Source organism: Ambystoma mexicanum, chromosome 5q (genome assembly GCF_040938575.1).
Source record: "Ambystoma mexicanum isolate Mex_15411 chromosome 5q, UKY_AmexF1_1, whole genome shotgun sequence".
Lineage (NCBI taxonomy): Eukaryota > Metazoa > Chordata > Amphibia > Caudata > Ambystomatidae > Ambystoma > Ambystoma mexicanum.
In genome coordinates this window covers 393,069,945-393,097,410 of record NC_090933.1, presented here as the reverse complement: position 1 = coordinate 393,097,410, position 27,466 = coordinate 393,069,945, and the positions used below count along the sequence as shown (strand labels likewise).

Genomic DNA, 27,466 nt, shown 5'->3' with positions numbered 1-27,466 from the left:
AGGGTTTTCGGAAGACGTCACAACTCTTTGTGAACTTTGGACCTGTCAATCAGGGGAAGGCTCTCTCGAAGGCTTCCATCTCCAGATGGCTCTCCGGCTGTATCATGTGCTGTCACCGGTTGGCAAACCGACCGCTGCCTGGCCGTCCGAGAGCCCATTCCACCAGAGCGATCGCAGCTACCACGGCGTTCCTATCTGGTGTGCCCCTGCTGGACATATGCAGGGCTGCTACGTGGAGGTCGACGCACACCTTCACGAAATTCTACTGCGTCGACCGGGATTCCAGGGAGGAGTCCAGGGTCGGCCAAGCAGTGCTGCGCAACCTGTTCGCCTGAGGTGAGCCTGGTGAGGAGGTAAGATGCTTAATGTTGAGTTGATGTGATGCTTAATGTTGAGCCTTTGCCACCTCCCGTGGTTGTGCATGTGTGTACTGCTATGTATTCTTTATTCATGAGCATGTGAATCCATGCCAGACCCCATGCTGGAGAAGGAACAAGTTACTTACCTGTAACTGTTGTTCTCCAGCATGGGTCTGGCATGGATTCACATGCGAACCCTCCCGCCTACCCCTCTGCGGCTCTTCACTTGGTCATACTGCCACTTCACGTGCTTCCAAATCTGAAGATGGCTGCCAGAGGCGGTGCTTAGGTAGAGGGCAGTCATTGGCTGTGGTCAGTATGACGCAGAGACCAGTGATTGGTTATTACTACGAAAGACAGATCAGAAACGAAACTGATACTGGTTTTTTCTTTACCGAGGATTCCCAGCCTGACGACGGGGAATATTCATGAGCATGTGAATCCATGCCAGACCCATGCTGGAGAACAACAGTTACAGGTAAGTAACTTGTTCCTTATTTCCACAGTATCCCCTTTCTCAGTGGTGTCGCTCTTGTGTTGACCACCCTTAAGCTCCTCTCTTGCCTGAGGTTCTATATGCACTTGTCCCTGTTGCATTTTTTTTTTAACTGAGCAATAATTCACTTAGTTTATCAGGAAGCATGCCAACCGCCTTTAGAACCTCGTTCATGACGCATGTTTGTTTACGTAGTTCTTGTATAATGAATCCACTGTGTATGCCCGATGCCGTCGCTAACTCAGACAATGGAGAGTCCACAGTGTGATTATTTTCAGTATCGTTGTCATGTGTGGAGAGACTGAACAACGTAATCTTCCCATTTTGAAAAATGTCAGGCGTGTCAATAAAAGATCTATTTAAGATTTTTCCTATGTGTAGATTACCCAAGGCATCTGGAAGTGAAAGATTTAATTAATTCCCCCCTATCTCTTGTTCACGGTCCTCCGCAATAATAGACTGTGAGGAATCCATATTTTCAGCTGATGGTATTTTTAAAAAAAATGTTGTATTCAATTGAACACTGCTGAGCACATTCCAGTAACTCTTCCTCGTTGTCGAAGGGCTGCGGTAGCGGAAGAGCAGCGGCTCTCGCCAAACTAGCCCTCTGGGTATTAATGGCAGCAAAAATATCTGGCCCAGCATCCTTTTTCAGCAGCACCATGTTTTCCTTCATTGTGCCTTTAAATATCCTCCAAGCACTGACTGTAATCCAATTTACATAGAGGACAACAAAGAATGCTGTAATAATTCAACAATGTTAATGGGTCTCGTAGGTTGCAAACTTTTACCTGTAAATAACTTTCAGGGTTTTACACACCAATGCGTAGCTACAGGATTTTGACTCGCTGATCACCTGCAGTGCGGGGTCCCTCAACCTTGTCAACCTTATCCACCTCTTCACCTTTTGTTTGTATGCATGAATTAATCACAAAATGCTCGCTGACCCACATTTAGTGAGATATGTCTCCAGCTCCCCGCTCCCAGGTAACCGTTAACAGGCACTTCGGTGTACTTCCACAGTGCCAAATATATAGTGAGTCTCGTAAGAGGGGGCAGGGCCTAAGCAAAAAAGAAAAATAGTGTTATATTTGAGCTGAAGCAATAGTATTATACTTCTGATTGCTATGTATAGTCTCTTTAGATCAGTCTTTAAGTCAGTCTGGTCCTGTTCATACCACAAGCAGCAAATCCGCCGAAATGAAGAATAGTAAAATCAGCGTTCCCAGACAGTGTGAACAGCAGGCAACAGGCACTTCGGTGCACTTCCGCAGTGTGCATTTGTTTTGATACCTTACGGTATCCTGGATGATATGGACTTTTTACATTTTTGATCATGTTTTGTACACTGGGGCATCCCTGTCGGGACAAGGAAAAGGATTAGTTGGTTAAGAACTTTGTTCTTGGAAGTGTTGACCAGCTGGAGAAAACCCCATTTTGTTTTATCCATTCCTGACACAGTTTGCTTTAGTAACTTCCTTATTTTATTGTAGACATATCCCTAGTTTCTATAGGCTTTTGGTCCAAACCCCACCCTTAAGAAATCATTTGTGAAAACCCCAACTACTTGTCACACGTCGCCTTGCCACATAATGCAACAAATCTATATATGTGTACGTACTGTTAATTTAATTGTGTGTATTATGATGTTCACATAAGTGCCCTGGATGCGTAGATGCGGGTGCAAATAGCACACTCATCACGCTGTGACCTTGATTCCTTTTTCCACATTACCAGCACGCTACTCTGGAATTTCTCCTTGGAGAAGTTCTCTGATGCACTTTTCGCGCTACAATGTCACCCTCCCATCCCCACAAAATGTGTCTGTGGTGCTTTGGTACCGGCCACATTGTGGCGGATTGCGGTTCAGGTCAAGTTATGACAGCTAAAGCCTTAAAGGAGAGAGCCTCCAAGTTGGCCCAAGGTCGTTCGTCTTTGAAGTCCACAGGTATGACACTTTCGAAGCACAGACCCGACTAAGGCAAAAAGCTGATAAATTGTCAGAGAAAGACATTAAACGGTCCAAGAAACACTGTAAAATATCTCACTTAAGGAGCGACTCCCATCATCATTATTCTTCTTCCTCATCGAAGAAGAAGAGGAGGAGACATTCGCCCACAGACTCATCTCCAGAAAGACTGGTACGTTTCCCGTTGAAATCCACCTCAGCTGAGAAGTAGGAAGTAGTTTACACCATGCAGGTGTTCGAGAAAGCAGGGCTGCTTTTTCTCTCTTCCTCCGGGAAAAAGACCATTGAGCCCACCGTGCCTGACAAAGCCGACAGGAACTTGATTCACCAACCACCTCAACGCCAAAGATCTAGAGACCAGTGAAATCCTCAATTCGAGGACTGTTGCCGCCACATACATCGGCTGCTGATGCATTCTTCACCGCTCGGTCATTACCATCTGTGCCGTAGTCCTCAAAAATGCAATCATCCACGGCAGTCAAAGATCCTTCAAAGAAATGTCCTCCATGTGATGCTGGAAATGACTTGGAGGGGACAGGGCTTCTTTGTCCTTATCCCACTGCCTCCTTTAGACTGTGTTTCTTGATTATTTTCTGCAAAGTAGTCCAGTTGGGACCCCTGGCAGTGAGACTCTTCATTTTTGTTATTGCTGGACAAAAACCTCTGGGTTACCATTAGGGCACCAGGGGTAAGGGTACACCCTTGTACTCCTAGTGTGTGTTTTTGGGTACCGGTGTGTTGCTCACAGAGCAGGGTATGGGCTGGTGGCAGCTAGATGCTAGCTTGACAGTGTCTCTGGGTGTCCTCCCTTTTTGGAACACCCTGGCCCTGCCATAGGAATCAATGGATTCCTGGACAAGGCAAGATGGCCACTGATGGCCTCTTGGTTTCCTTTGCCTCCCCCCACCCCTTGTTTCTCAAAATCCTGAGGAAACCCTTTCTCTGTTCCCTTTCCCTGATTGGATGTTGGGTGGAAGGACCATATATGGAACTGGGGCTACCCCTGCTAGACTAGTATGAGCCTTTGTAGGGATTGCTGTTGTGGGGTACACCACAGGGTTGTAACACTTGTGTATAGGCGCGTTACAAATGCCATATCATATCAGGGTTGGGAACGGCCTGAATGGAGAGAGGAGCTAAATCACATTCTGTGTTGTGGGTGTCTGGTTTTGTGTCTGTGGTCCTGCCTGAGCCTGCTCTGACTGAAACTGAGTGAATGCAGTGATTACTCTAAAAGGCTGGGAGTTGCCTCCAATCTACATCCTGCGTTATGGGTATCTGGTTGGGGTGAATATCCCGAATGCCTGAGAGCATGATTGGTAGCTGCAAGAATGCACTTTGTGGGATTGGCTGGCTGGGCCTGGCTCAGCCTGAGTGAATGGGGAACATGTGTGTATAACTAGGGACCCCAACTTACCTCAGGGTCAGAAGCTGAAAGTCAAAACCAAAACAAAAGCTGAAGTGTCAAGATGCTTGTATCCTGAATCCAGCTGGAGGAAGAAGTCTGTGGCTACAACTCTATATCAAATACAAAAGCTGATTTGATGACTGAACCAGATAGAACCTAGATAGGCTGCCTCTTCCCGTAGCTACCAAGAGACATTGTACCACTGGTGTTCTTCGCCCAAAGCCAGTCCTGTGTGCCTGCTGTCCTGATGAGGTGCTTTTGTGGGTCCAGAAGAGGAGTGCCTGGGCATCTAGAACCCAAGAAGTCCATCTGAGTTGTTCAGGGACCATTGGAGTGTTTGTGACAGCTGGAAGCCAAGTTTCCGTGCATCGCCCGGAAGAGGGTGTCCCCTGGCATAGTGCTGCTCGACGCCCGGAGCTGTCAAAGTTCCAAGTAACACAAGAAATCTTCAAGTGGCACTGCAGCCATGACCTTTGTCCACTGTTCCAAGCACGGGAGAAGATCCAGGGTAACTGCCTGCAGAGGAGTGCCAGCCGGTAGGTTTCCTGCCAACAAACACCAAAGAAAGCGTACTGAAGGTCCCGTCTTGGTTAGGGTCTGCAGGACAGTACAGTGCTAGAGTTGAAGTCACCAGAAGCCATCCTGTTGTCTGTGCTGTGGCTGCAGCACCAAAGAACTGAAAGGCGGGCAACTGCGAAACCCGACACCTACTACTGTCACTGCACCGTCACCACCGAAAGTCACGGACGACCACCAAGAGACTTATCTTCATCATCCACGCCTTGTCGAGGTTCACAGCAGGTTTCATCTCCATGGGACATCCCACGGCCGGCGTAGTAACCCAACAACAGAGACCACTGTGACAGACCTTTATTGCTGTCTTTCATACATTGCTTGGTTCCTTTCTCCTGTTCAACAGACGTCCCAGCGACTCCCTTCTTCCAAGGGGGTTGGGGGGCGGGTACACCCTCGCGGGGCATTGTCGAGTAAAGCAGAGAAACAATGTCACTTTGACTGCCAAGGTACTGTGACGAGGAAGAGCATCTTCCATTCACGGATCCTTCCCAGGTACTATAGGGTGGGAGGACCTGTAGAAACGGAAGCAACCATTAATGAACATATTTGGACTGGGATGTAATATACAACATAATGTACACCTTAACCTTTCATTGCAGGTTGCCCAGGTGAGGGATGTCCTCACACATTATTGCATTTCTACCCTAAATAAAGCATTCTACCTATATTCTAAGCATTACCTGCCTTTCTACAGTAATGTTTGAGGTTAACCCTTGCCTAATAATTTAAATTCTTTTTAATAACTGTCAGCAGTTGGTGTATTATATCTGAATTTAAAGGTAACAGTGGTACCACACAGAACTGTATATATTACGTTGTTACCTGACTAGATTTCTAGTACAAAGTGAGTCTTATTTGTTTATATCTACCTGACATTTGATTCTTTAATAAATGGACTGTGTTATCACCTAACATAGTATGTGCACATTCCATTGTGGTGAGATTGGGGTTTCACTGTACTTAAGAACCAGCCTGCTTCACCTCCCTTGAGTCTCAGCCTTGATTGCTTGTCCAAAGCCACCATTAGAGAACCTTGGCTGGGGAGCTCTGTGCCTCTGCCCCAACCATATAGTGGGCAGAAGTACAGATACCACATCCATTTTTAACACTCCAAAATTATTATGGACAGAAAGTTAAGCAACCCGCCAAGATCAGAGATGCTTCTCGACCTTCTAGAGGTAGAGGACATGAAACACAGACCGCTTTGCATTTGCCCCCTCCGGTATAGGCCCTGCCGCAAAGCCTCTTTAAAGACTTCTGCCATGATACACCGGTGCTGGGGCGTCTATACCACCATTTGCAAGAATTGCGTGCTGTTCTATAAGACGCGTGGGTACTTCAGGTTGTTTCTCAGGATTACTGCCTCCTCTTTTTAAGGCTCCTTCCAGATTTCCCCCCTCCGGCCAGATGACCTCCTGTTCCAGACCCACTACTCCTGCAAGAGGTTTCCTCTCTTCTGGAGAAAGTCGCCATAGAGTTGGTACTTGTATAGGAAAGGAACAGGGGGGTGATACTCCGACTATTTTTTGGTCCCAGAAAAGCTGAGGTCTGTGACCCATCTTGGACCTGAGGCACTTGAACAAGCTCCTCAGGAAGGACAAGTTCAAGATGGGAACACTCTCGCAGATCTTCCAGGCCCTAGAAATTCAGGATTGGTTAGTGTCACCCGACCTACAGAAAGCTTAGTTCCACCAATCCATCCAAAGCACAGAAAGTACCTGAGGTTCGTCATAGGCAACACTTGCTACCAGTTTCGAGTTCTGCCTTTTGGGCTTACCTCCACCCGAGAGTCTTCACCAACCTGTTGGCAGTAGTGGCAGGCAGTCTCAGGAAAGGAGGGATTCATGTTTTTCCATATCAAGCGGATTGGTTAATCAGCCCCTGGATCAAGCCCTGAATCATCTCTATCACACCTGCCACCTCCTTCACAAGCTGGTCTTCTCCCTCTATTTAAAGAGTCCCAGCTGACACCATCTGAAATGCTCCAATTCATCGGAGCGGTCCTGGATTCTCGCTCGGGCAAGGCTTTCCCCTCAGAGGAGAGGGCTCGACACAGCTTGCAGGTCGTCACCAAGTTCCAGAACTGTTAGGGAGAATTCTCATTCAATGGCTAATTTCCCTTACCTAGTGGGTCCCCCAGCAGCTTTGCTGGATCTCTGGAGTTTATTTTTCCACTTGGTAATAGTGTACCCCTTTCTTTCCACTCTTATCTGTGTTTTGCCATGTGTATTTCATCTGTTTTTGTGATTGTGGACTCTGGTGTACACCACTTCAGTAGCCCCATTAATTTTGTGTGTTACACAGCACCTTCAGTGCAGTGACACAGGGTTGTCTTTTAGACTTCCCACCAACTCAATTTCTGAGGCTGACTACTGTCCCCCAGAAAAGGGTAAAGTTGCCATTAACTTTACTTAGTCATTTAACCACAGATCCAGTACACCCCATCTTACATGGAGTACTGGGAAGGGTTCATCTTTAGCCCTTGTTATCTGTACCTCCTAGAGCATTGTTTCGTTCTTTTAACATTTAGACTTGGCTGGTGGCAGTGGTATGTACCCTAAGTTTTCTACCGCGATTATACTATATAAACGTGGTATTGTTTTAGGCTATTGTATTAGCCTCGAACTTAAACCCGCTTGACCAAATACTTTTTCTTTTGGCTCTGGTCGGGTTTATTCGCCATTTCTTTTTGTTAAAATCCTTCTTGTGTTGTACTTTGTGCGGCAAACTAGGTTTGCCTTCTTTGTTCAGTGTCTTTTGGCGGGCTTCTGCCAAGAAGCCCTCCTCTAGGCGCTTGGGTGTCTAGGTGTGCTGAATGTGAGGGAGGGGTGTAGTCACCCCCTGCACAGGGTATCGTAGGAAACCCAAGTCGCACTTTGCTATGATTGGCTGAGGTAGTTATCCGGGCCGGACAACCCCCCCCCCCTGCTGCATGATTGACAGCCAGGCTGTGTAAATGGGGGATTTTCGCATAAAGGCAGGTATCTTAGGCTAGAAGGCAGAGTCGCCACTGGAACTACATGGAACCGAAGAGAAGCAGAGAAGAAGTCGACTGCTGCAACTATCCCGTCCCGGTGAAGCCCTGCTGCAGTCCTGAGCTATCTACCCTTCGACGACCAGAGAAGATCCAGTCCGGAGTCTTCTTCCCTTGAGCTTGGTGGGGATAACCAGCTCATCTTCTACAGCCAGAGGATCCTCTTTGTGGTCGAAATCGCTGCACACTGCTGTAGTGGTCCGGATAGCACTCTGAAGAGCCTCTCCTGTTTTTAAGGAGCGCACCTTTTATTCACTGTTGCTGCTGCCGGCTTCAGCCCTGTGTGGTGCAGACCCATCCAGACGTCCTCCTTCGCATAGAAGCTCCAGGAACCAAGGAAACTACCAGGAACAACTGCTGTGGCACCAGCTTCTTCCTTGAATAAGGTACTGGGTTCTGCTTGAGGAATTTGGGTGGATCCCTTTTCTTCGCCTCCAAGGCTTGCCCTTGTCTTCCCTCCTCCTTATAACTTTTGCTTCCTCTGTGACAATATCGAAGTACTCCTGGCTAAGCTGAATCATGAACCATCTGACTGTGTGATCCTCGACAACAGGAACCCGGTTCCACTTGACACTGGCTCCGGCCTATTGACTTTGTTTGAATTTCTGTCTAAGAGTGTTCTCTGATTCTGTCTGCCTTGACAAAAGTATTGCCTATGATTTTTGCCTTCAACTCTCTCTGGGTATCTCAGGTGCTAAGTGTGTTTTTGCCCCGGTTACATTTCTTGCCACGAATACGCGTTTCTTTAGTAAGACCGAACTGTCATTACTGTCAAAAAGTGATCGCAAGTGTATTCCCGTTAATGTCTTTTGTTTCATAACACCGGTCCGCTAAAACACAGGGTACTTACCTTGAAGTATACCGTACAAAGTGAATTGGTTAGTTGTAGTGTATTTTACGTGTGGTTTTCAAATTAATAGAAGTGTTGTGTTTATAACAAATTGTTTAAAAATAAATGTACCTATATTTTTTACTTGAAACCTTGAGTCAGTGTAATTGTGGTCCCTTTGTGTAATCTCTGCTACTGCTCATATACTCTTGGGATAAGCCTGGCTGCTCCGCTACTGCTACCACTTTAACATAGTAGTACAGGCTTGTACCTAAGGTAAAACTTGTATTGCCACCTGTAGTCTTAATTGTTTGTAGTGGTCCCTAAGGGCACTGCACAGGATTCTGCCTAACAACCCAACATCTGCCAGCTCTGGACTTTCTGCGGTTGCTCGGCCTCATGGCATCCTGCATCTACTTGGTGCAAGAGGCTTAATTGAGAAGGAGATTGCTCCAATGGTTCCTCAAATCTCAATGGTCGCCGTGCTCTGGCAGTATGACTGACTTGATTCATGCTGTGGTGGACTTGCACAGAGACCATGATTGCGGGAGAACCGTTTTGGTTACCGTGGCCAGAGGCAACCATAATGACGGACCCAATTCTGAAAGGCTGGCGCGCTCACCTGAACGAGCTGACGGTGAGGTGGATGTGGTCACTGGCAGAGAAAAAACTTCACATAGGTGATCAGACTAGCACTGATGGCCTTTCTGGCCTCCATACAGGGGATGACAGACCACACAGTGGCCATGCACTACATCAACAAGGGAGGTGTGGTGTAGGGCCACTTCCCTTGTGCAGAGAGACGATTCAGCTCTGGTTCTGGTTCTGGTGGTTGCAGAACAAGATCTCCGAGTCGGCAATTAACCTCGCTGGGAAGGAGAATACGATGGCAGATGTTTTGAACAGGCAGGGATTATTCTCCGAGTGGGAGCTGTGCCATGAAGTTCTTCTAGAGATCTTCACCCTCTGGGGAGCCCCTCGGGTGGATCTGTTCGCCTCCAATGTGGACGGGAAGTGCAAACCTTTCTGCTCCAGGACTTTCCCCCGAGTGGAGCACTGGAGAACACATTGGTGGTGGACTGGAACTTCCAGACCTTGTATGCGTTTCCACGGATTGCCGTCATCCCTCAAGTGATCATGAGGTTGAGGAGGTACAAAGCAACAATGTTCCTGATAGCCCCCGGACTGGGCTCGGAAGATGTGCTACCCAGACCTTCTGGATATGGCCATCTGTCCTTTACATAGTCTTCCCCGGAGGCCAGACCACCTCTCTCAGGAGGGGGCAGGAGCTGGTTCTTCACCCCAGCGTACACACTCGCAACCTGCACGCTTGGCTTCTGAAAGGCTATGGTACAGGGATTGAGTGGGTCTATAACCTTAGGTCGGTGCTCCAAGACCGTAATTTGTGTTGTGTGGTGTGCAGCAGTGCCAACACTAGGGAGAAATCCCCAATCTTCCTGATCCAATTAGTACAGAATATATGTTGATGCTGACGACTTGCGCTTCCCCATTCTACATTAATGACAATAGTATGTAGGCCAATGATGATAGCTCAATTATACATTTTCTGAAAATTGTTTAATAGTGGTATCGATCACAGGGCTCAACTCAGAGCATGAAATGAATGTATTTCTATGAACCATTAAGGGGAGAACATGTTTCTGTATGCATAAGAAACATTTCTGAATGCAGGATATGCCGTATGTGTGTTCGTAATCGGGTACCTCAGCGTATCTGTCAGAACCATCCACCCAATATTTCACATAGAACTGTGACCCTGAACTATATGCATATACTAGCATTTCGTGAATACTAACGAAGATTTGATATCCTAAGTAAAACGTCTCTAGCATCAGGAGGCTCACCATCATTTGATAGGTATTTTACAATCTCATGACATTAAAAGATGAATACGCATCTGTGAAAAGCTGTTGGCTTTAAGTTCAATTTATGGGCAAGAGTAGGGTCATTAAATGTGCGTCAATTCTGTGCATATGAGTAATCGGACAACTTTAGATTCGGCACATCAATACATGTACAGTAAATGTGTTGATTTAATTTACATCACACAACAGTGAAAAGTTGAATTTGTATCTTTGAAAATATCTTGATATACCTACTTAAATCCAGAATCCGAGGACAAGTTTATGCAATACCAAGAGATACAATATTACTCAATGCTTGAGCAAAATATATCCTTTCTTCTAACAGACCGATCGGAATGATGTCATGCGTGCATGTCACATGCACAATTTACATATGAAAACAAGAGCCCCTCCCTCCTCTCATTTTCCCTTTTTTGGGCCTAATAAATAAGGATAACATTAAGGCTGTGGTTACTTAGTTTCATATAACTATGGAACCATACACACGCAAGCCAATCTGGGGGATTTGGGGGGGCGGGAGGGAGTTATTTCATGGACAGTATACCAACGAGGTTTTAACTTTTTTAGTTATTGGAACCTGATTTTTGAAAGGATGATGAGCCTATAAATTTGCTAGCACACATGGGATAAGACTTTATGGTAAGTCTGGGTAACAAAGTATTAACTGTCATGGGAACTCTATTTCTGTTTGGATAACAATTCGGTCTGACATGTAATTCCCAATTAACCTAGATTTTAAGATATTGGGAGAACTTAAGCAACTAATTGAAAAGACGAAAAAATATGCATGTACATTTGAAAGCAGCAGCACTTTTAGTGGTAAGTGGTCACGATTATGTATCTGATAGGATCTTAGTCGGACCTATGAAAGAATCTAATTTGTTTTTATCACCCCAAATTTGATACCAATAATCAGCAATAATCAGCAGTTTGCCAGCCTCCTATCCACCTCTTCATCCAGCCAAGGAGGAATAAAGGCTGCATATACTCGACCCCAACATGTTTCTGAATTTGTAAATCGCCTGGATGAGCCAATGCAGGCTGGAAGACGAGCTGTTCATTGTATATGCGTCCCAAAAATTGGCAAAGGTATAACAAAGCAAAACATTTAAAGATAGATAGTGCTTTGTGTTTATGAATGCTACAGCAGAGTGTGTAAAAAGGCTTCAGGGCACACTCCACTAGGGGTGTGGCAGCTACCTCTGCTCTCCAAAGAGGGTTACCTTTAAAGAATATCTGTCAGGCAGCAACATGGTCCTCCATACAGGCAAAAGACTATTGACTGGCCATATAATCCTCAAGTGAGTCTCGTTTTGACAGGGCTGCCCTCCAACAAGTGATAACACAATTGCCATGGAGTTCCTTCCTCCTTAAGATCTTACTGCTGTGGGAGTCTAGCGAAGATGAGGAATCCTTGGGAGGACACAATCCATTAGAAGAACAAATTACTTACCCCATGTAATGTTCTTTCTGATGGATGTTGTGAAGAATCAGCCTTGCTTCTCCCCAAATCCCGGGTCAAGACCCCTCTCACGTGGCCAGGGCACAACAGATGCAGCCAAACCCATTCCCTGGGAACAGTGATGTGGGGATGAATTACCGGGGTGAAGAATCCGGCCAATGGAGGAGGGAGACTAAAAACCTTTATACCCCTAAAATATTCAGGAATTACTACAGGACATGCATTCTGAAGAACCCTACGTTTTGCGTGTTCTCCTGGTGGAGCTAGGAGGTCTGAATGGCAGGCGGTGAGACGCATCAGTGTTAAAAAAAGTGAATAGCCTAGGCGTGACAAAATGAATCTCTGCCGGTGAGTCTGAAACTGAGAGACTCAAATTGTGATGTGCGCGCCTGAAATACTTTGTAGCAAGTAAACACAGGTATGTTAAAACCCGTTATCCCAAGTCTCTGCTGATTGCAAGACAATCCATCAATGCAAGTTGAATGGTAGAAACACAATGTGTCAATGCAAAGGCAAGGGAAAGGACAAACGCATTGTTAAAGCCTTCCAACAAGGAAATTTAAGCTTGGCTAGACAAACCAAGAGTCTGAAAGTGATAAGCAGTTACTGAGTGCTCGCGTTAGAGACATTTCTTTGTCGAAAGACTCGGTAAAGAAGAAAAAGGAAACTGACACGCCGAGGGGAGCTGTGCAAAGCTGCGAAGTGCGAGCAAAGTGGCACTGACAAGCAGAAAGCAATGCGCGCTGCAAGGTGGCTTTTTGGCAACAAGGACAAGACAAGAGAAGCTGAAACCTGAAAAGTACATTTTCTTAAGAAAGAACTATAAAGGGGGCAGAGCTAGAGGCCCCTGGTTGCGCGACCTGTAATGGGTGGACTGTGCGGTCTGACAACTGCGCCCAGACTAGGGGAGCTTGAAAACTGATCATTATGGTGCGAAAGGGACCCCCAAGCATTTTTTGGTAAACCAGTGACAAGAAACTTGGGGAAGGGAAACCTGAGTGTTCAAATGAATCTGGAAAGGGAAGCCTAACAAAGTTGTTGGACATTTGTGATACGATATGGCCTTCATAACGCACCTATACGCATGTGTTTCAAGGCGCAACGAGGCAAGGGAGGGGAAACAGGGAGGACAAAGAGAACACGCTTACTAGGCCTAGTGACATTGAGATTGCGCAAGTGCAGGGGAGAGGGGAGGGGAGAAGGGCCAGAGGGTGCAGGGGATCAGGAAGTGCCATACATGGGATCACATACAAGTAGTGCAGACAACAGGTGTCAATAAGTACAGGTTAAGGAACTGTAGGGTTGCAGATACAGACCACAAATGCAGGGGATGCCAGGAGGCAGTGCAGGGGTGCAACTGGGCAGGCAGAGTCCTGGGCCTGAGTTCAGAGGGTAACCAGGTGGCCAGTGCAGTATCGGTATACTCCCCTGCAGTATCCAGCAGGGGAGAGGAAGAGAGAAGGCAGAAGCAAAGAGGAAGGTCTTGAGGTGCTTCCAGAGATGATCCTGCTCAAGTTTCAGAGAGACAGGGAGGCTGTTCCAGAAAGAGGCGCCAGCCGAAGAAAGAGATCTGCCCCCAACTTGATGCTTGGAGAAGCGACTAACACTCAAAGAGTTGGAGGTGGAGGATCGAAGAGCTCGAGTTGGAAGATATTTCATAAGAGAGAGTTGGAGGTATTGCGGTACCAGGCCCCAGAAGGCGTTGTGGACAATGCAGAGGGTCTTGAACTTGATCCTTGCTGCCACTGGGAGCCAATGGAGATATTTCAGGGCTGGAGCGATATGATCCCTGGGTTTGAGGCCAAGGGCAAGTCTCGCAGTCCTGTTCTGGATGAGTTGTAGAGGACAGAGAGTAGAGGCAGACAGATTTAGAAAGAGGCTGTTGCAGTAGTGCAGCCTAGAGAGAACCAGAGCTCTGGAGAGAGTGAGCTTCTGGGGGAAGGTGAGGAAAGGAAGAGTACCTCTGAGGAGGTGCAGCTGGTAGTTTGACTTCTTAGAGACGTTAGAGATGGGAGGAGAGAAGAAAAGTGTGGAGTTGAAGATGACCCCGAGGTTCTTAGCCGCACAGGAGGGAGCAGGAAGAGGGCCCAGAGTGATGAACAGCCAGAGAGTGACAGGAAAGCAAGGTGCAGGTGTCCCGATGAGGAGGATGTGTGTCTTACTGGCATTAAGGCAGAGATCATTAGTGGCACACTACTCCTGGTTTGCATACCGACAATCCAGGATGAGAGAGGGAGAAGTGATGTCTGATGCGAGCCTGAAAGCGAGCTGATTGTCACTCGCATATCACTGAAAGTTGGAGTAGAGAGCAGCAATGCGGTGGCCAAGAGGTGCCAGGTAATGGTTGAACAGCCAGGGAGAAAGGTTAGATGCCTGGGAAACACCACAGGTAGAGCGCGAGATGGAGGAGAGGAAGGACCCAAGTTAGACCTGGGAGGGTCGGTCAGAGAGGAAAGAGGTCAGCCAAGCCTGGGCCTGATCAGTGATACCCAGGTTATCACGGAGCCAGTTGAGCAGGATGGCATGGTTGACTGTGTGAAAAGCAGAAAAGAGATTGTGTAAAATAAGGACATAGGGGTGATTGCCATCAAGGTTAGAGAGCAGGTCTACACAAATGTTTGGGAGAGCAGTGGGCGTGGAGACAACCAACAGATTCAGTGTGAAGATTTAGCTGGGAGATGGCCAGCTTTTCCAAGAGTTTTCCCAGGAAAGGAGTAATGGATATTGGGCGATAGTTAGCCGGAAAGGAGGGATCTGCTGAGGGTTTCTTAAGAAGAGGGTGCACAAGAGTGCTTCAGGGAATAGGAGAAAGTTCCATTGGTGAAGGAGTGAATGCAGAATTCAGCCAAGTTTGGAGCAAGGGTATCAATGTGGTCCTTGATGGTTTTGGATGAACAGGAAAGAACCTGTTTTGACAAAACTTTCATAGATCAGACTTGTCGAGAAACCTTGTCGGGGGTAAACAGAGGAAAGGCAAAGAAGGGAGGAGGGAGAGGTGGCCGTGAGGGCAGAGGTAGAGGAGAAAGTAGAGGCAGGAGGAGACGATGAGAGGGTGGAAAGTATGTCCTGGGTTTTAGAGATGAAATGTGAAGCCAAGGCCATGTAGAGGGCCTGGGAGGGGACAGCGGAGGTAGAGACTGCAGCAGGATTGGCCAGCTCCTTGCAAATTTTAAAGAGTTCGACTGAGGTGTTGGATGCCGCAGAGACTCAGGCTTGGATGTGAGCTCTGTTCTGGGTGAGGACAGAGAGTCGGTATTGCCTTTGGAGCAGGTGGTAGGCCAGTTTTTCAGAGGATGCACAAGATGCCAGCCAATTCCTCTCAGCCACCCTACACTTGCATTTAAGGGTGAGGAGGTCTGAGTCGTACCAAGAGTTGCACTTTTCTTTGGGCTTCAAGCGGAACCTCGGGATGGGCAAGTACATAAAGAGTGTCAGAGATAGAAGAGTGGAGGTTGAAGAGGGCTGTTTCAGGATGTGAGTCAGCCAGAGGTGTAGGAGGGGTAGAGAAAGTGGCAGCGAAAGCCTCAGATGACACACACAGCAGAAAGACCAAGTGCAAAGGATTCAGAAGGAGAATCACAGTAACTTTTATGAGTGACGGTACTGTGATATTTCTAAAGTTTAGTCTGGAGAAACCTGTTGAACTTTGTATCCCTGAGTGCATTGAATCTAGGGAAGGGATCTGTGTGAGAAGCTCCTGAGAAGACAAGGTACTGTGACATTTATAAGAAGTCAATTCTGAGGAACTTTGTATCCCTGCATGTCTTGAACTTGGGAAGAAACTATTGCATCATTTTGAGCACCTCTTTTTGGTCGGACATTCCCTACACATTGTTAGTATTTAGAAGTGAGGGCAAGAATAGGTTATGACACAGACAGTATTTTGATTTGGACTTTTAGAGACGAGCCTTAAATACATCAGTTGAGGGAAACCCTCTTTAGAAATAGGGCAAGTTAGGAGTTATTCCAACCTTAAGTATTTTAATAAAGGTTTTGAAGCCTGTACGTCTTGTATCTGTGTCTACTTGATGATAACATGCTGGTCGCACAATGTTCCTCCCACGGATTCCTCATCACCCTCCCAGACTACCCCCACTGTCAAGGCGCTCTCTTATACAATTATACAATGACTCTATTTTAATGCCTAAAGGGCTACTTTTTGTCTCTAATTCCTAATGTGGCTGTGCAAGGGGAAAAATAACAACTGAGGTCACTGGGAGCCGAGCGTGCTATTTGTACCCGCATCAACGTCCCATCCGGTCACTAAGATGACTCGATTACCATCAATGCGGAGTGCACGGCACTCCCTGCTGGGAAAAAGTTTCAGAGAGCTGCAAAGCAGGAGAATATTTATCGAAGATGAGTCTGTGGGAGGAACACTGATCAGAAAGAACATTACCAGGGGTAAGTCATTTGTTCTTCTCCCTCTCATTCACTCACTGTTGAGGCCCATGTGTGTGGGACACTCGAGCGCATTTGCTACATTGTTGAAATCAACACAAGTGCATCATCGCTTTTTTCCAAGGCATGCTGGATTCTGAAGGATTTTCTCTTTTTGTTATTGTTTTTCATATCACAGCCCTGGACTTGAGAGCAACATCCCTGCTAGCTTAGGGTAGTTGCCTCTTCGCTCCTCTTCCCAGCCCATCTGTGCATTTGAATTTAGAAATGTTATCCAGATGTTGTTGTCTCATGATGTTATATAGTACTTGTTACACCTTTATTTTAGTTTTTGCAAATAATATATTCACCGTCTGTTTGACAGGTTAAACATTTAACACTTCAGTTGGATCAAGAGACAACCAAGAGGGTAACAACACAAAATGAGTTGAAAGCTCAAGCTTTTGAGATGGACAACTTAAAGGGTTCTGAAAAGCAGCAAAAGCAGGAGATCAACACATTATTGGAAGCAAAACGATTGTTGGAATTTGAGCTGGCTCAAATAACCAAGTATGTGTGTTCAATATCCCTTAATTTTCCTTGTATGATAACTTTGAACTTGAAATGTTGCTAGTACAATGGATATTTCTTACGGGTGTGTTGCGTCCACAGATTCCTCCTCTTTGAAATCTCCTCCAGGGGCTGTCTGATCCGGAATGTTTTTTAGCAACCACCAGGTGTGCGGACTGGCTCAACGGCCACCTTTGTCATGCCCCCCTTTCCATTGGCTGTGACGTGTCTGTGTGTTTATTTCTAGCGCTTGTGAATGTTTTGTTTACCATCCTATGCATGTTACCCCATTTGATGATGGGTTCTGAGAATGACAAGTTGTTTACCTACAAAGTAAAAGTAGGCATCGTCAGGGCCCTTCCTTTACTATGCCTACCCTTTTTGTGCCGCAATCCATAGTCTCCCTCAGTGTCTACTGCCTTAGTGTTTTTTACTGCTGTTGGTAAGGTCACCAATTCAACACTGATGAACAACACCAATCTACAGCATCATACTTACAGGCTCCAACTCCCAACCCCGCAGTACATAGAGACCCACAACCGCCCCAACACCTTTTCAAATGGAGAAGACATTTTAAAAATTCTGCCCTGAATGCAACCCGTGATTCCTTGCGGTTGAGACCATGTTAAAGATCGGGATAGCACATCAAAGAAATTGAAACTCAACCTAAAGAGCAAAAAGCAACAGCACTGGTTGCTTTATGCCATGGAAATGAGCACATCTGACGCATAAAGAGGATGTTATTGAGGTGGAATTGCTAGGGGGTGGAGGATGAACTCTGATTTGAAGAGATCTAGACTGCACAGGCTCCAAAATGAAAAAACTTCAAGAGCTTCAGAACAGCCAGTCCCCCCTCTCGAAAGAGGTAGCCAGACGGCAGACTCAGATGCTCACAACATGGCACCCAAAAGGATGCGTGGCTCAAAATTGCCCATAACAGTGCCGAAACATGCAAAGGTAAGTGACTCACAGACAACTACCGTTCCTAGTGCCAGTGCCAGCTCCATTAACATCAGCAAAGTCAGCAACACAAAACCTGGACTGCCACCAAGGCAGCACCCAAGAATACAAGCACATCACTGAAAAATGACTTTGAAACGATCAGGCATTGCGTCGAAAAGTTATCGCCAGTAAAACACCCAGCTAAACATGGTGCTGACTGTTAGGGAGAATTCTCTGTTTAGGCTGAATTTCCTAACCTAGTGAGTCCCCCAGCAGCTTTGCTGGATTTTTGGGGTTTATTTTTTTCTCCTGCCAAGAGTGAGACTCTTTTACCCTCACTCTTGGACATGATTTGGGTGTGTTTCTTTGAATCTAGATGTGTTTAATGGGCTATGGGGTCTTTTACTCCATAGGGCTTCATGTGTTTTTGTGATGTGTGTTACACAGCACCCTCAGTGCAGTGACACAGGGGTGTCATAGTGACCCCCCAGTATAGACTCCATACCCTGGGACTGACTACTGTCTCCCAGGGCATGTAAAGTCACCATTGACTTTACTAGTCTTAAATTCTGAACAGAACCAGTACAAACCATCATATTGTGGACGTACTGGCTGGGGCAATTCGATTGCCCCAGGGTCTGTTAGTCGAGTGGGCACGTCTCCGTCCCCCCAGATCAAGTTTTGGCTGGTGGCAGTGGATACTACTTTTTATATTCAACCGCGAATATTTTCCTATGGGATTTCCCATTGTTTTAGGCTACTATCTTTATTTAATTATTTACGGTAGCCTCGAACATACTGCCGGTTTATTTAATTAATATTAATTCTCTGGTTGGTATTTTTTGCCAAAACCTGATTCTAAAATGGCGTTTGTGTTCTCTTCTGTGACTCCTACCCAAGTCGAGCCCTTTGTTCCACTTTTTGGCGGGCTTCTCCACAGAAGCCCTCCAAAGTGGTGCCACTCTGTCTGCGGTACTTAGGAGGGGTGGAGGGGAATTTAGGCACCCTGGACTGAGTTGCCTAGGCAACTCAAGTCGCACTCCATCCTGATTGGCCCAAGTGGTGAGCCGGCCGGCTCACCACTTAGCATGTTTGAGTGACAGCTAGGCTGAGTGAATGGGGGTTTTCTGCATAAAAGCAGGGCTTTGGGGACTGGAACTTCAGAAGTCGCCACAGGACCTAAGAATCCGACGAGGGAGAAGCTGAGCCGACGTGCCACGACACCACCACCGGTGGAGCCCTGCTGGACCGTCTCACCACTTTTCCCAACGACAGAGGAGATCTCCCGCCAGAGAGTCTTCTTCCTTTGACTGGTGGGGATAACCAGTTTCACCGTCTTTTCGCCTTCCCGACGTAACTCGTGGCCGCCTTGCCGGTGCCAAGCACCCCGGCAACCGGGATACCACGTTTTACCACGACCACGAAACAAAGGTACCACCTTTAACTGGAAATCTCCACGGCTGGTTTCTTCCCTGGTAGTGCAACAACCTTCATCTTTCCTCCAAGTCGAGATCTTCTCTTCCCCTGGACGACGACGCAACTTGCACCCACTACCAGGAACAACTGCCACCGCTGGAGGATCCTTCCCACTTAAGGTACCGTGTCCCGCCTGGCTTCCCTTGCTACCGACTGTACGGGGTAGATTTAGTCCCCGGCTTTCGAACTTGAGTTAGCCTGGGACACCCTGGCTAAACTTTCCTAAAGCCTCTCTAAACTCTTTTTGAACCCTCTACAAGACTTTCTAAGCCTAGTGTAACTGTGTGATCTTGGGCGCATTTGTGCTCTGCTCTCTCTAAGTGTGGGCCCAGCCTTTGGACTTTGGCTCACCAGTGACTTTTGCTCTTCTGCCTTGCTAACAGTGTTCCTGAATCTTAGAGTGGTGTACCTTTCCATATTCTGTCTTTTTCCCCTCCCTTTCTCACAAACTTATTGGAGTGCCATCTAGTTAAGCACTCACCTCTGTATGAAAATAAGTGGTGTTTTACAGTGACTTATCTGATAAGGAAAAAGGGGTGTATATATTATAATAGTAACTGTGTTTAGAATATTTTACAATAAGAGTGCTGGAGTGTTTTCAACAGTGTGTTTTTAAATAAATAATTATATACTTTGATACCAAAGCTCTGGTCAGTGTTTGCTTGTATTGTTGTATCTGAGTGCCTATTGTGTATACTTTGCATACTGCCTAACTCTTCTTGAGGGAAGTCTGACTGCTCAGCCACAGCTACCAGGTAAATCTGGGTGGTACAGACTGCTACCAAGTGGGTTTACTGCCAACACCTGTAGTCTTAAATCTTTTGCAGTGTTCCCTAAGGGAACTGCACAGGTTTCTGCCTAACACTGACCAACCAGTGCTGGTTAAATCTGTGCAAAAACAAAACTTTGACAAATGTACACCACATTAACGGGGCCAGAAGCCCACACCTAGGAGTGATGCCGAAAAATCAGCCATATCAGATGCACACCAATCTCATGGCCCTCAAGACAAACTGTGGGCCCTCTACAAATACATTTTCTGATCAGTTTTAAGTATATACTTAAACTAACAGCCGCAAGTGGGTCTATCAATCACAAGTTACAGAGCCTTAATATGAGTTGGCGGAGGAGAAAGTGGAAGTTGTTGTTCAAGGACATTGAGCAGGAGGGCATCTAACCCCTCAAGCACAGGGACTGCTTCTTGACAGGAAGATTAATTCGACCAAACCGTTGCCAACACCAACCTACTTGTAATGGATAGAGAACTAGCGGAAAGAAGGAAAAAACAAAGCCCCCATGAGTACAGAGGCAAGCCAACCACAAAAACACTACATGTCATGTAGCCACACCAGAGCCCACAGCAGATGAGGCTCAATCGAGTATACGTGGCACTCTGGAATAACCCATGTGATAACCCTGCAGCCATCATAATAGAATTGCCTGAAGGGACAGAACAAAAAGCCACAGAGAGTCCCAAAGTATTTATGGTGCACTTCTCAAGAGGGCAGCTGCTTGGTTTAATTTAAATGTTCAGCAGGTCCCTGGGGAAAAGGGATTGTATTGAGGACAAAGACGAGACACACACTCTCCCCCAATATATACCTTTATGCAGCCAGGGCATTGCTAGTAAAAGATATACATGGAGGTGCCGGCCACATGCAGATAGGTTAATGAGAATAGAAAATAAATTAGAGCTGTTGCCAATCGATCCAGTACTATTTGAAGGCCACTTTATCATTGACTTGCTGATCATGATCACTGCTCTGGCTCATGGAACTCGATGTTCTACCACGGATGCCCCTCTAGACAGAGAGTAAAATAATATTTCATATGGTTAAAAGGATGGAGACTTCAGCTGCTTGTAATGTAAACATGTCTAATGCCACTGCACGTATGTGCAGGTATGGCTGCTCCCAGTGCGATATCAGAGGAGATTTATTTTCAGCACATGACTGAAACCTTCCTGGCAAAGGCACAAACAACAATTCAAGAGTGACTACTCCTCTTCGGTGCAGTCAGAAAGAATGCCTTCGACTGGGAAGACACTGCAGGCCACCTAACTGCACCCACAACCATACTTAAGTTACAGAGGGCCCAAAAAACACTGAGTCTCAGAAATGGTTGAAGGATTTTTATTTGTTTTTTCAGGGCCCTACGGCCGTCCATCTCTCTAGTCTAAAAAGCACTGCTTCTCCTTAGCCCATGCATCTTTATTTTCCAGGCTAGTATATACTGAATATTGACCCCCCTAATGTCTGGATTCAGGCTTGTGACTTGTACTTACAGCGATGACCTAAAGGCATAATGGCTTATCTGTCTAACCCCACTCACGGACTTCCTAGACTGGCCCTGCACTAGCCAGTCATTCGTTATCTAAACATTGTGCCACACTCTTCCTGATTCAGTCTTTTTTATTTTTGACGTTCTCCTCCTCTTCTCACTGCCTCATGTTCGCTTCTTGCTACTCACTTTTCTCCAACATCACGCGCCTTCTCCATTCCTTGCATTTTCCTCTTCCGTCTCTCTGATGTATCTCCATCTTAATCTTGCCTCCACCCTTTAATGTTACTTCTTCCTCCACAACTACTACTACTTCATCCACTCTACTTGACCCTCCTCTACGATTACTACTACTCAATCCCAATTTCTATGCAAACGCCCTCCTTTCACTCACAGAAGCACTTGACATTCACTCTCCCTCCTAATCACATTGGTTAGTCTTTCACTCACACTCAAAACGTAGTACCACTTCCACTCACTAACCAATGCCGCACATGCTCCAAAAATCATCTTCACTTTCCTTCTCCTTTGGCCTTGCCCCAACAATCTACAATTTTCTGCTTCCTGGGGTCTCTTTTAACCCCTCCCTATGTTCTGGTTGGTCGGCTGTCCCTGTCCAGTCTGGCTCTATTTTCCCCACCTGGATTGTATTATGTACAACAGAATCTTCACCCAGTGCCTTAAACCCTACCCCCTTTCTCCACATGGGGCTGCCGTGGATCAACCATGCCGTTTGTACAGGGTCTAATTTCATGTTAGGGTGGCCTCGCCTGGCCACACCTAAGCTAAGTGCATTTCTTTGTTGGGGCGGTTGTTGCATGACACTGGTTGTCCACCCTTGTCTCAAGGAGAGAAGATGCTCAGTGAAACAATCACTGAGCCTGGAGACACCTATTTATGTAGTAGAAACGACTTCAAATGATTCAAAAGTTGAAAATCATCATCTGTTTATGCAGAAATGCTTCAGTTCTCTGTATTCAGATCATTTTCTGTTTTATTTGCTCAATTGTTGGTTTGCAGAGGCCCTTGCCGATGCATTTTGGACTCGCGGTCCTTCGTCACGGCGGGCTCTAGAAAAGTACATTTTTGTAGAGGAAGAATCTCATAACAAAGTATTTACAGTGAATAAATCATACATCAAGACACCTTTTGTCTAGATAAAACATGCCTGTTTAGAACAGAATTTCTAGTGATCGTCTCCTCATTGGGTGGACAGAGGCTGGCATGCTGTGTGTGCTTTCGGTAACTGCTGCGTTGCAGCTCTGGCTTCTGCCTCCGTTTCTTCCCCTCCCTTCGTGCTGTGTGTATGCCGCTTGCATGGGCTTTCTGACGGAGAGGCACGTTCTCCGTTTCTCTTCCCTTTAGCTTTTTCTCTGCACCGGAGCATTCGGATTTCCTGTTGTGGGGCGCTGATGGCTCTCTGTCTCGTGTGTTCTTCTCCAGAATCTGTTGTTGCTCTAGTATAACAAGGCCAGCATTTGAGGTCACATATATGTGGTGATGCAATCTGGTACTGCACATAAACTGGCTCATGGGAAGGGGCCAGGAATTGGGGCCCTCCTAACTACAACCGTCCTCCTCTGGGGTAGGACTGGCTCTGGATTCTTCCCTGGTATGCCCACCAAGGCTGAGAGGGGTTTCATCCCCTCTTGAGAAGGTCAGGCGATTAACCCCGTCACACTAAGCAGTATTCCTGGCTCCAGGTGACTAGTTTCAGAGCTAGAATGCTTGCAACCCTCATCAACACGTCTTTTGTCAAAGGAATGGAGGAAAAACTTGAAGGCTAAAAAGGATCAAGATGCATTAAAGGTGCTACGGTTGTTTCCAAGATGTAACTCTCCAGGAAAAAGGATAAGCACCTCCTAAATGATTATATAAGTGGTTGAGGGAATCTGCAGTTTCAGGGGTCACAACAACCCTTCCATTCATCCCGGGATCTTGGGTGACAGCCTTAATATTTCCAGTAAGGGTACATTTATAAAGGCCAGTACATGAATTTGGAATTTTGAAACACTTGTAAACGTGCACACAACTAACCAAATCGTATCCTGGCGCAGATGGAACAAAGCAATAAGGCTCAAAAGGGCAGGAGGACCAACTGGGAAAGACGGGACCAAACGGACAAAGAGTAATCCAGAGTCACAAGTTTATTTAAAGAGATGAGTTTTGAGACCTGCTCTGAAAGTCATCAAGGAGTTCGCTTGTCTCAGATATAGTGGGAGACTGTTCCACAATCTGGGTCCAGTCACTGAGAAACACCGATCTCCTCTAGACCTGTACTTCATCCTGGGAATTACAAGGAGGAGATGATCCTCCGACCTACGAGTAGGTTGGTATTGTTTCAATTTGTTTATTAAATATACAGGTGCCATGTCATGCAAGCATCGATAAACCAGGCAACCGGTCTTAAATTTAACCCTATCTTCCACTGTCAGCCAATGTAGTGATCGACGGAGACCGGATATATGGGTATTTTTGGACACACCAAACACCAGTCTGACTCCGGCATTTTGTGCTTTCTGGAGACGATGGATTTGGTTACTCGGTACTCCGGCCAGAAGTCGGTTGCAGTAATAAAGGTTTGAGTTGACCAATGCCCCCACCACTACAGCACGATCTAGTTTAGGCACATAGGGTAGAGCTTGGCGCAGGAGGAGAATATTATAGAATACGGACTGCACCTTGGCTGAGACCTGGCCATTACATCCCATGTCACTCTGCCAAATGCAGCCCAGATTTTCTACCTTGGTGGAATATTTAGGGCTAGCTCCCAGAAGCTGAGGAGGAGGGGGACATTTTCCTCCTTCAAGCAAATGCTTAGGCCCAAACAGTATCACCTCAATTTTTTTTGGGTTCAGTTGCAGCCAATTTTTCTCCATCCAAGTACCTATCTCGTCTAGGCATCTGGTAACCAAAGCAAGAGCATCTTCTACCTCATCAAGCCTGATGTACAGCTGAGTATCATCAGCATAGGAATGAAACCTGAGATGATATTTTTCCAGGATATTCATCAAGGCACGAAGGTCAATGTTAAACAAAAGTGGTGCGAGAGTTGATCCCTGGGGCCCACCACAGCACTGAGAGAGTATTTCTGAAAGAAATCCCCCCACTCGAACACTTTGCTGACGGTCGGTCAGGAAAGATGTTAACCATTGAAGTGCCCCAGTACTCACATTGATCAAATTTTTTAGGCGATCTAGCAGAATACTATGATCCACCGTATCAAATGTGGCTGAGAGATCGAGCATCACAAGCAGGGAAAGTTTCCCAGCATCTCCTGCCTGCAACTTGTCATACCAGACTGCCATAATTTCAGTCTCTGTCCCATGTAATGGGCGTAAACCAGACTGTAAAGTCCTGTAACTGTTTAGTCACTACTTTCTCCAGGATTTTGCCTGGCCAGGGAAGACCCGCAATAGGGCGATGATTGCCGTAGTCTTCCGGATCCAGACCAGTTTTTTTCAACAGGGGAGTAACAATCGAGGCTTTTAAAGCATCTGGGACAAATCCCTGAACAAGTGAAAGGTTGATGAACTTAGTCATAAAAGGTGTAAATTCCAGACAAAGCCGTTTGGCAACCAAAGCTGGCAATGGGAAAAGAGAATTGTTTGTTGGTTTAGGCTTGGATAGGAGTGGTGTAATGTCCTAGCTAATAATTGCCTAAAATCAAACTGGATTTTTTTGTCCCACATAGTCTATAGTAGAGCTAGCAGCCACAAGTTCTGGGATTATATCCCGCTTTCGAAGGGATTGTGTCCTCCGACGTATTCCTCATCTTAGATATCTCCTTCCAGCTCTGCTGGCCTCGGAAAATTTTTCTCTAGAGGGCGCTGCGCGTCGACGTCCTCCGAGTCGATGTCCCTCGACAGCCGCCGTGTCGACGTCATCCTGCCTATAAAGGCCGCGCTCAGCGTTCGTTGCTCAGTTCCGTTTTTCCGCGCTTACTCAGTGCCTCGGAATACCGTTGCTCAGTTTTTTGTCAGGATTTAATCTATTTACCTCGAGTTATTCGATCCGTACTCGATGGCTTCTTCGTCGGAACCGACAACTCCTCGATCCGGCTTCAAAAAATGCCGAGATTGTGGGGAAAAGATGTCGCTGACTGACCCTCACAGAGTTTGTCTGTGGTGTTTGGGAGCTGAACACCATAGTTCGGAGTGCGAGGACTGTATGTCCATGACAGCTAAGGCCCTGAAGGAGCGTAGGGAGAAGCTGGAGAAAAGTTAAGACTTTTAAAGCTTCTTCTTCGTCGACGAAGTCGAGACATTTTTCTCCTCGTCACCATTCGCGTTCCAGGTCTCGGAGTGGGTTCCATCACTCCTCGAGATCGAAGCACTCGAAGAGGAGACGTCGAAGATCCCCTTCTCCATCTTCCTCTTCCTCTGTTTCACCAAAAAGAATCCCTTGCCCCACGAAACATAGTTACCGGGCTGAATGGGAGGAATTCGGCAAAAATATGATGAGCGTCTTCGCGAAAGCGGCCTCAAACCCCTCGAAGACTGCCGAGAGCGATGCTCTGGTCGAAAGACCCGAAGGTCAAAAACGCAGCGAGTCGCAGTACCCGGCGAAGGAAACCTCTCGAGCGCGTCTCGAACCCTCGAGTAGGTCTATGACCTCCAAACCTTCCTCGAAGGTTCCGTCGATGCCGTCGACGAAGGTTCCGTCGACGCCGAGGTCGGTGTCTTCGACGCCGTTGTCGAAGGGACCTTCGAAACACGGGTCTGTCGACTCGACGCCAGCTTCGACACCGGTGTCAACGCCAAGAAAAGTCACGGTCACGACACACCCAGTGACTATCCCCAGGTCCTCGATGTCGATGGCTTCGAGATTGTCGAGTAGAATCCCAATTCTGTCGAGGTCATCAAGGCCTCCGCCTTTGTTTTCGACGCCACGCTCGAAGCCTTTGGCGTCGACGACATCGACGTTTTCGAGGCCGATTATGACAAGTTCGGCACCCTCTGCCTTGGAAATGGGATTTACACCCTTTATGAGTTCAGAACAATTGAGAACTATGTCCTCAATTATGGAAGAGGGTGAATTGTCTGAACAGGATGACACATTTGAGTTGCAGGGACCTGTAACCCCAATTAGAGAGGAATTTTCCTCTGAAGAACGCAGGTTAAAGGATCTTCATGATTCCTTGCATGAGGCAAGTGGGTTAGACACTTCCCCTGAGGTGGAGTTTGCTAGGCCAGACCCGGGGGAGCATGCTGAAACCCCCTATAGAGCCTTAATGGCCAGGATCACAGAGTTAATGGGGTGGTCTGCACCTTCACAATCTTTCCAACAAGATGACCTTACGGATATTCTTGACAAGGCCCCACAGGAGGACCCTGTGGTGCCTTTTCATAAAGCTCTTCAGAGGAAGATTATGACGAACTGGGAAACCCCAGATGTCGTCCCGGCAGTAAATAAAAAACTGTCTACAAAATATAGGGTATCCTCTACAGACCCGGAGTTTTTGTCAAAACACCCATCCCCAGAAAGTCTGGTGGTACAGGCAGCATCTTCTAACGATGTCAAGACTGCTTATCCTACCGTCCCACAGGACAGGGACGATAAAAAATATGATGCTATGGCAAAGAAAGTTTTTTCGGCATGTAGCATGGCGTTAAAATCTGTTAATGCTACTTGCACCCTTGCTAGATTTAGCCATACACTTTGGGAATGTGCTTCTACAGCGGCTGACTGCATCCCGGAGGGAGAAGAAAGGGAGGCTTTCCTGAATATCATACAGGACGGTAAAGACGCTATGTGCGAATCCCTCCAGACGGGCATTGATTCGGCTGACAGTATCAG

At 46.7% G+C, this 27,466-nt stretch overlaps 1 protein-coding gene across 1 annotated transcript in view; it reads left to right on the top strand.

Moving 5' to 3' along the window:
- The window catches only part of ROCK1 (Rho associated coiled-coil containing protein kinase 1), a 3,300,884-nt gene that overhangs the window by 2,218,204 nt on the left and 1,055,214 nt on the right, over positions 1–27,466 (top strand). The window contains exon 20 of the mRNA XM_069620881.1: positions 16,785–16,969. Coding sequence (XP_069476982.1) covers positions 16,785–16,969 — 185 coding nt within the window. The remainder of the gene's footprint in view (positions 1–16,784; positions 16,970–27,466) is intronic.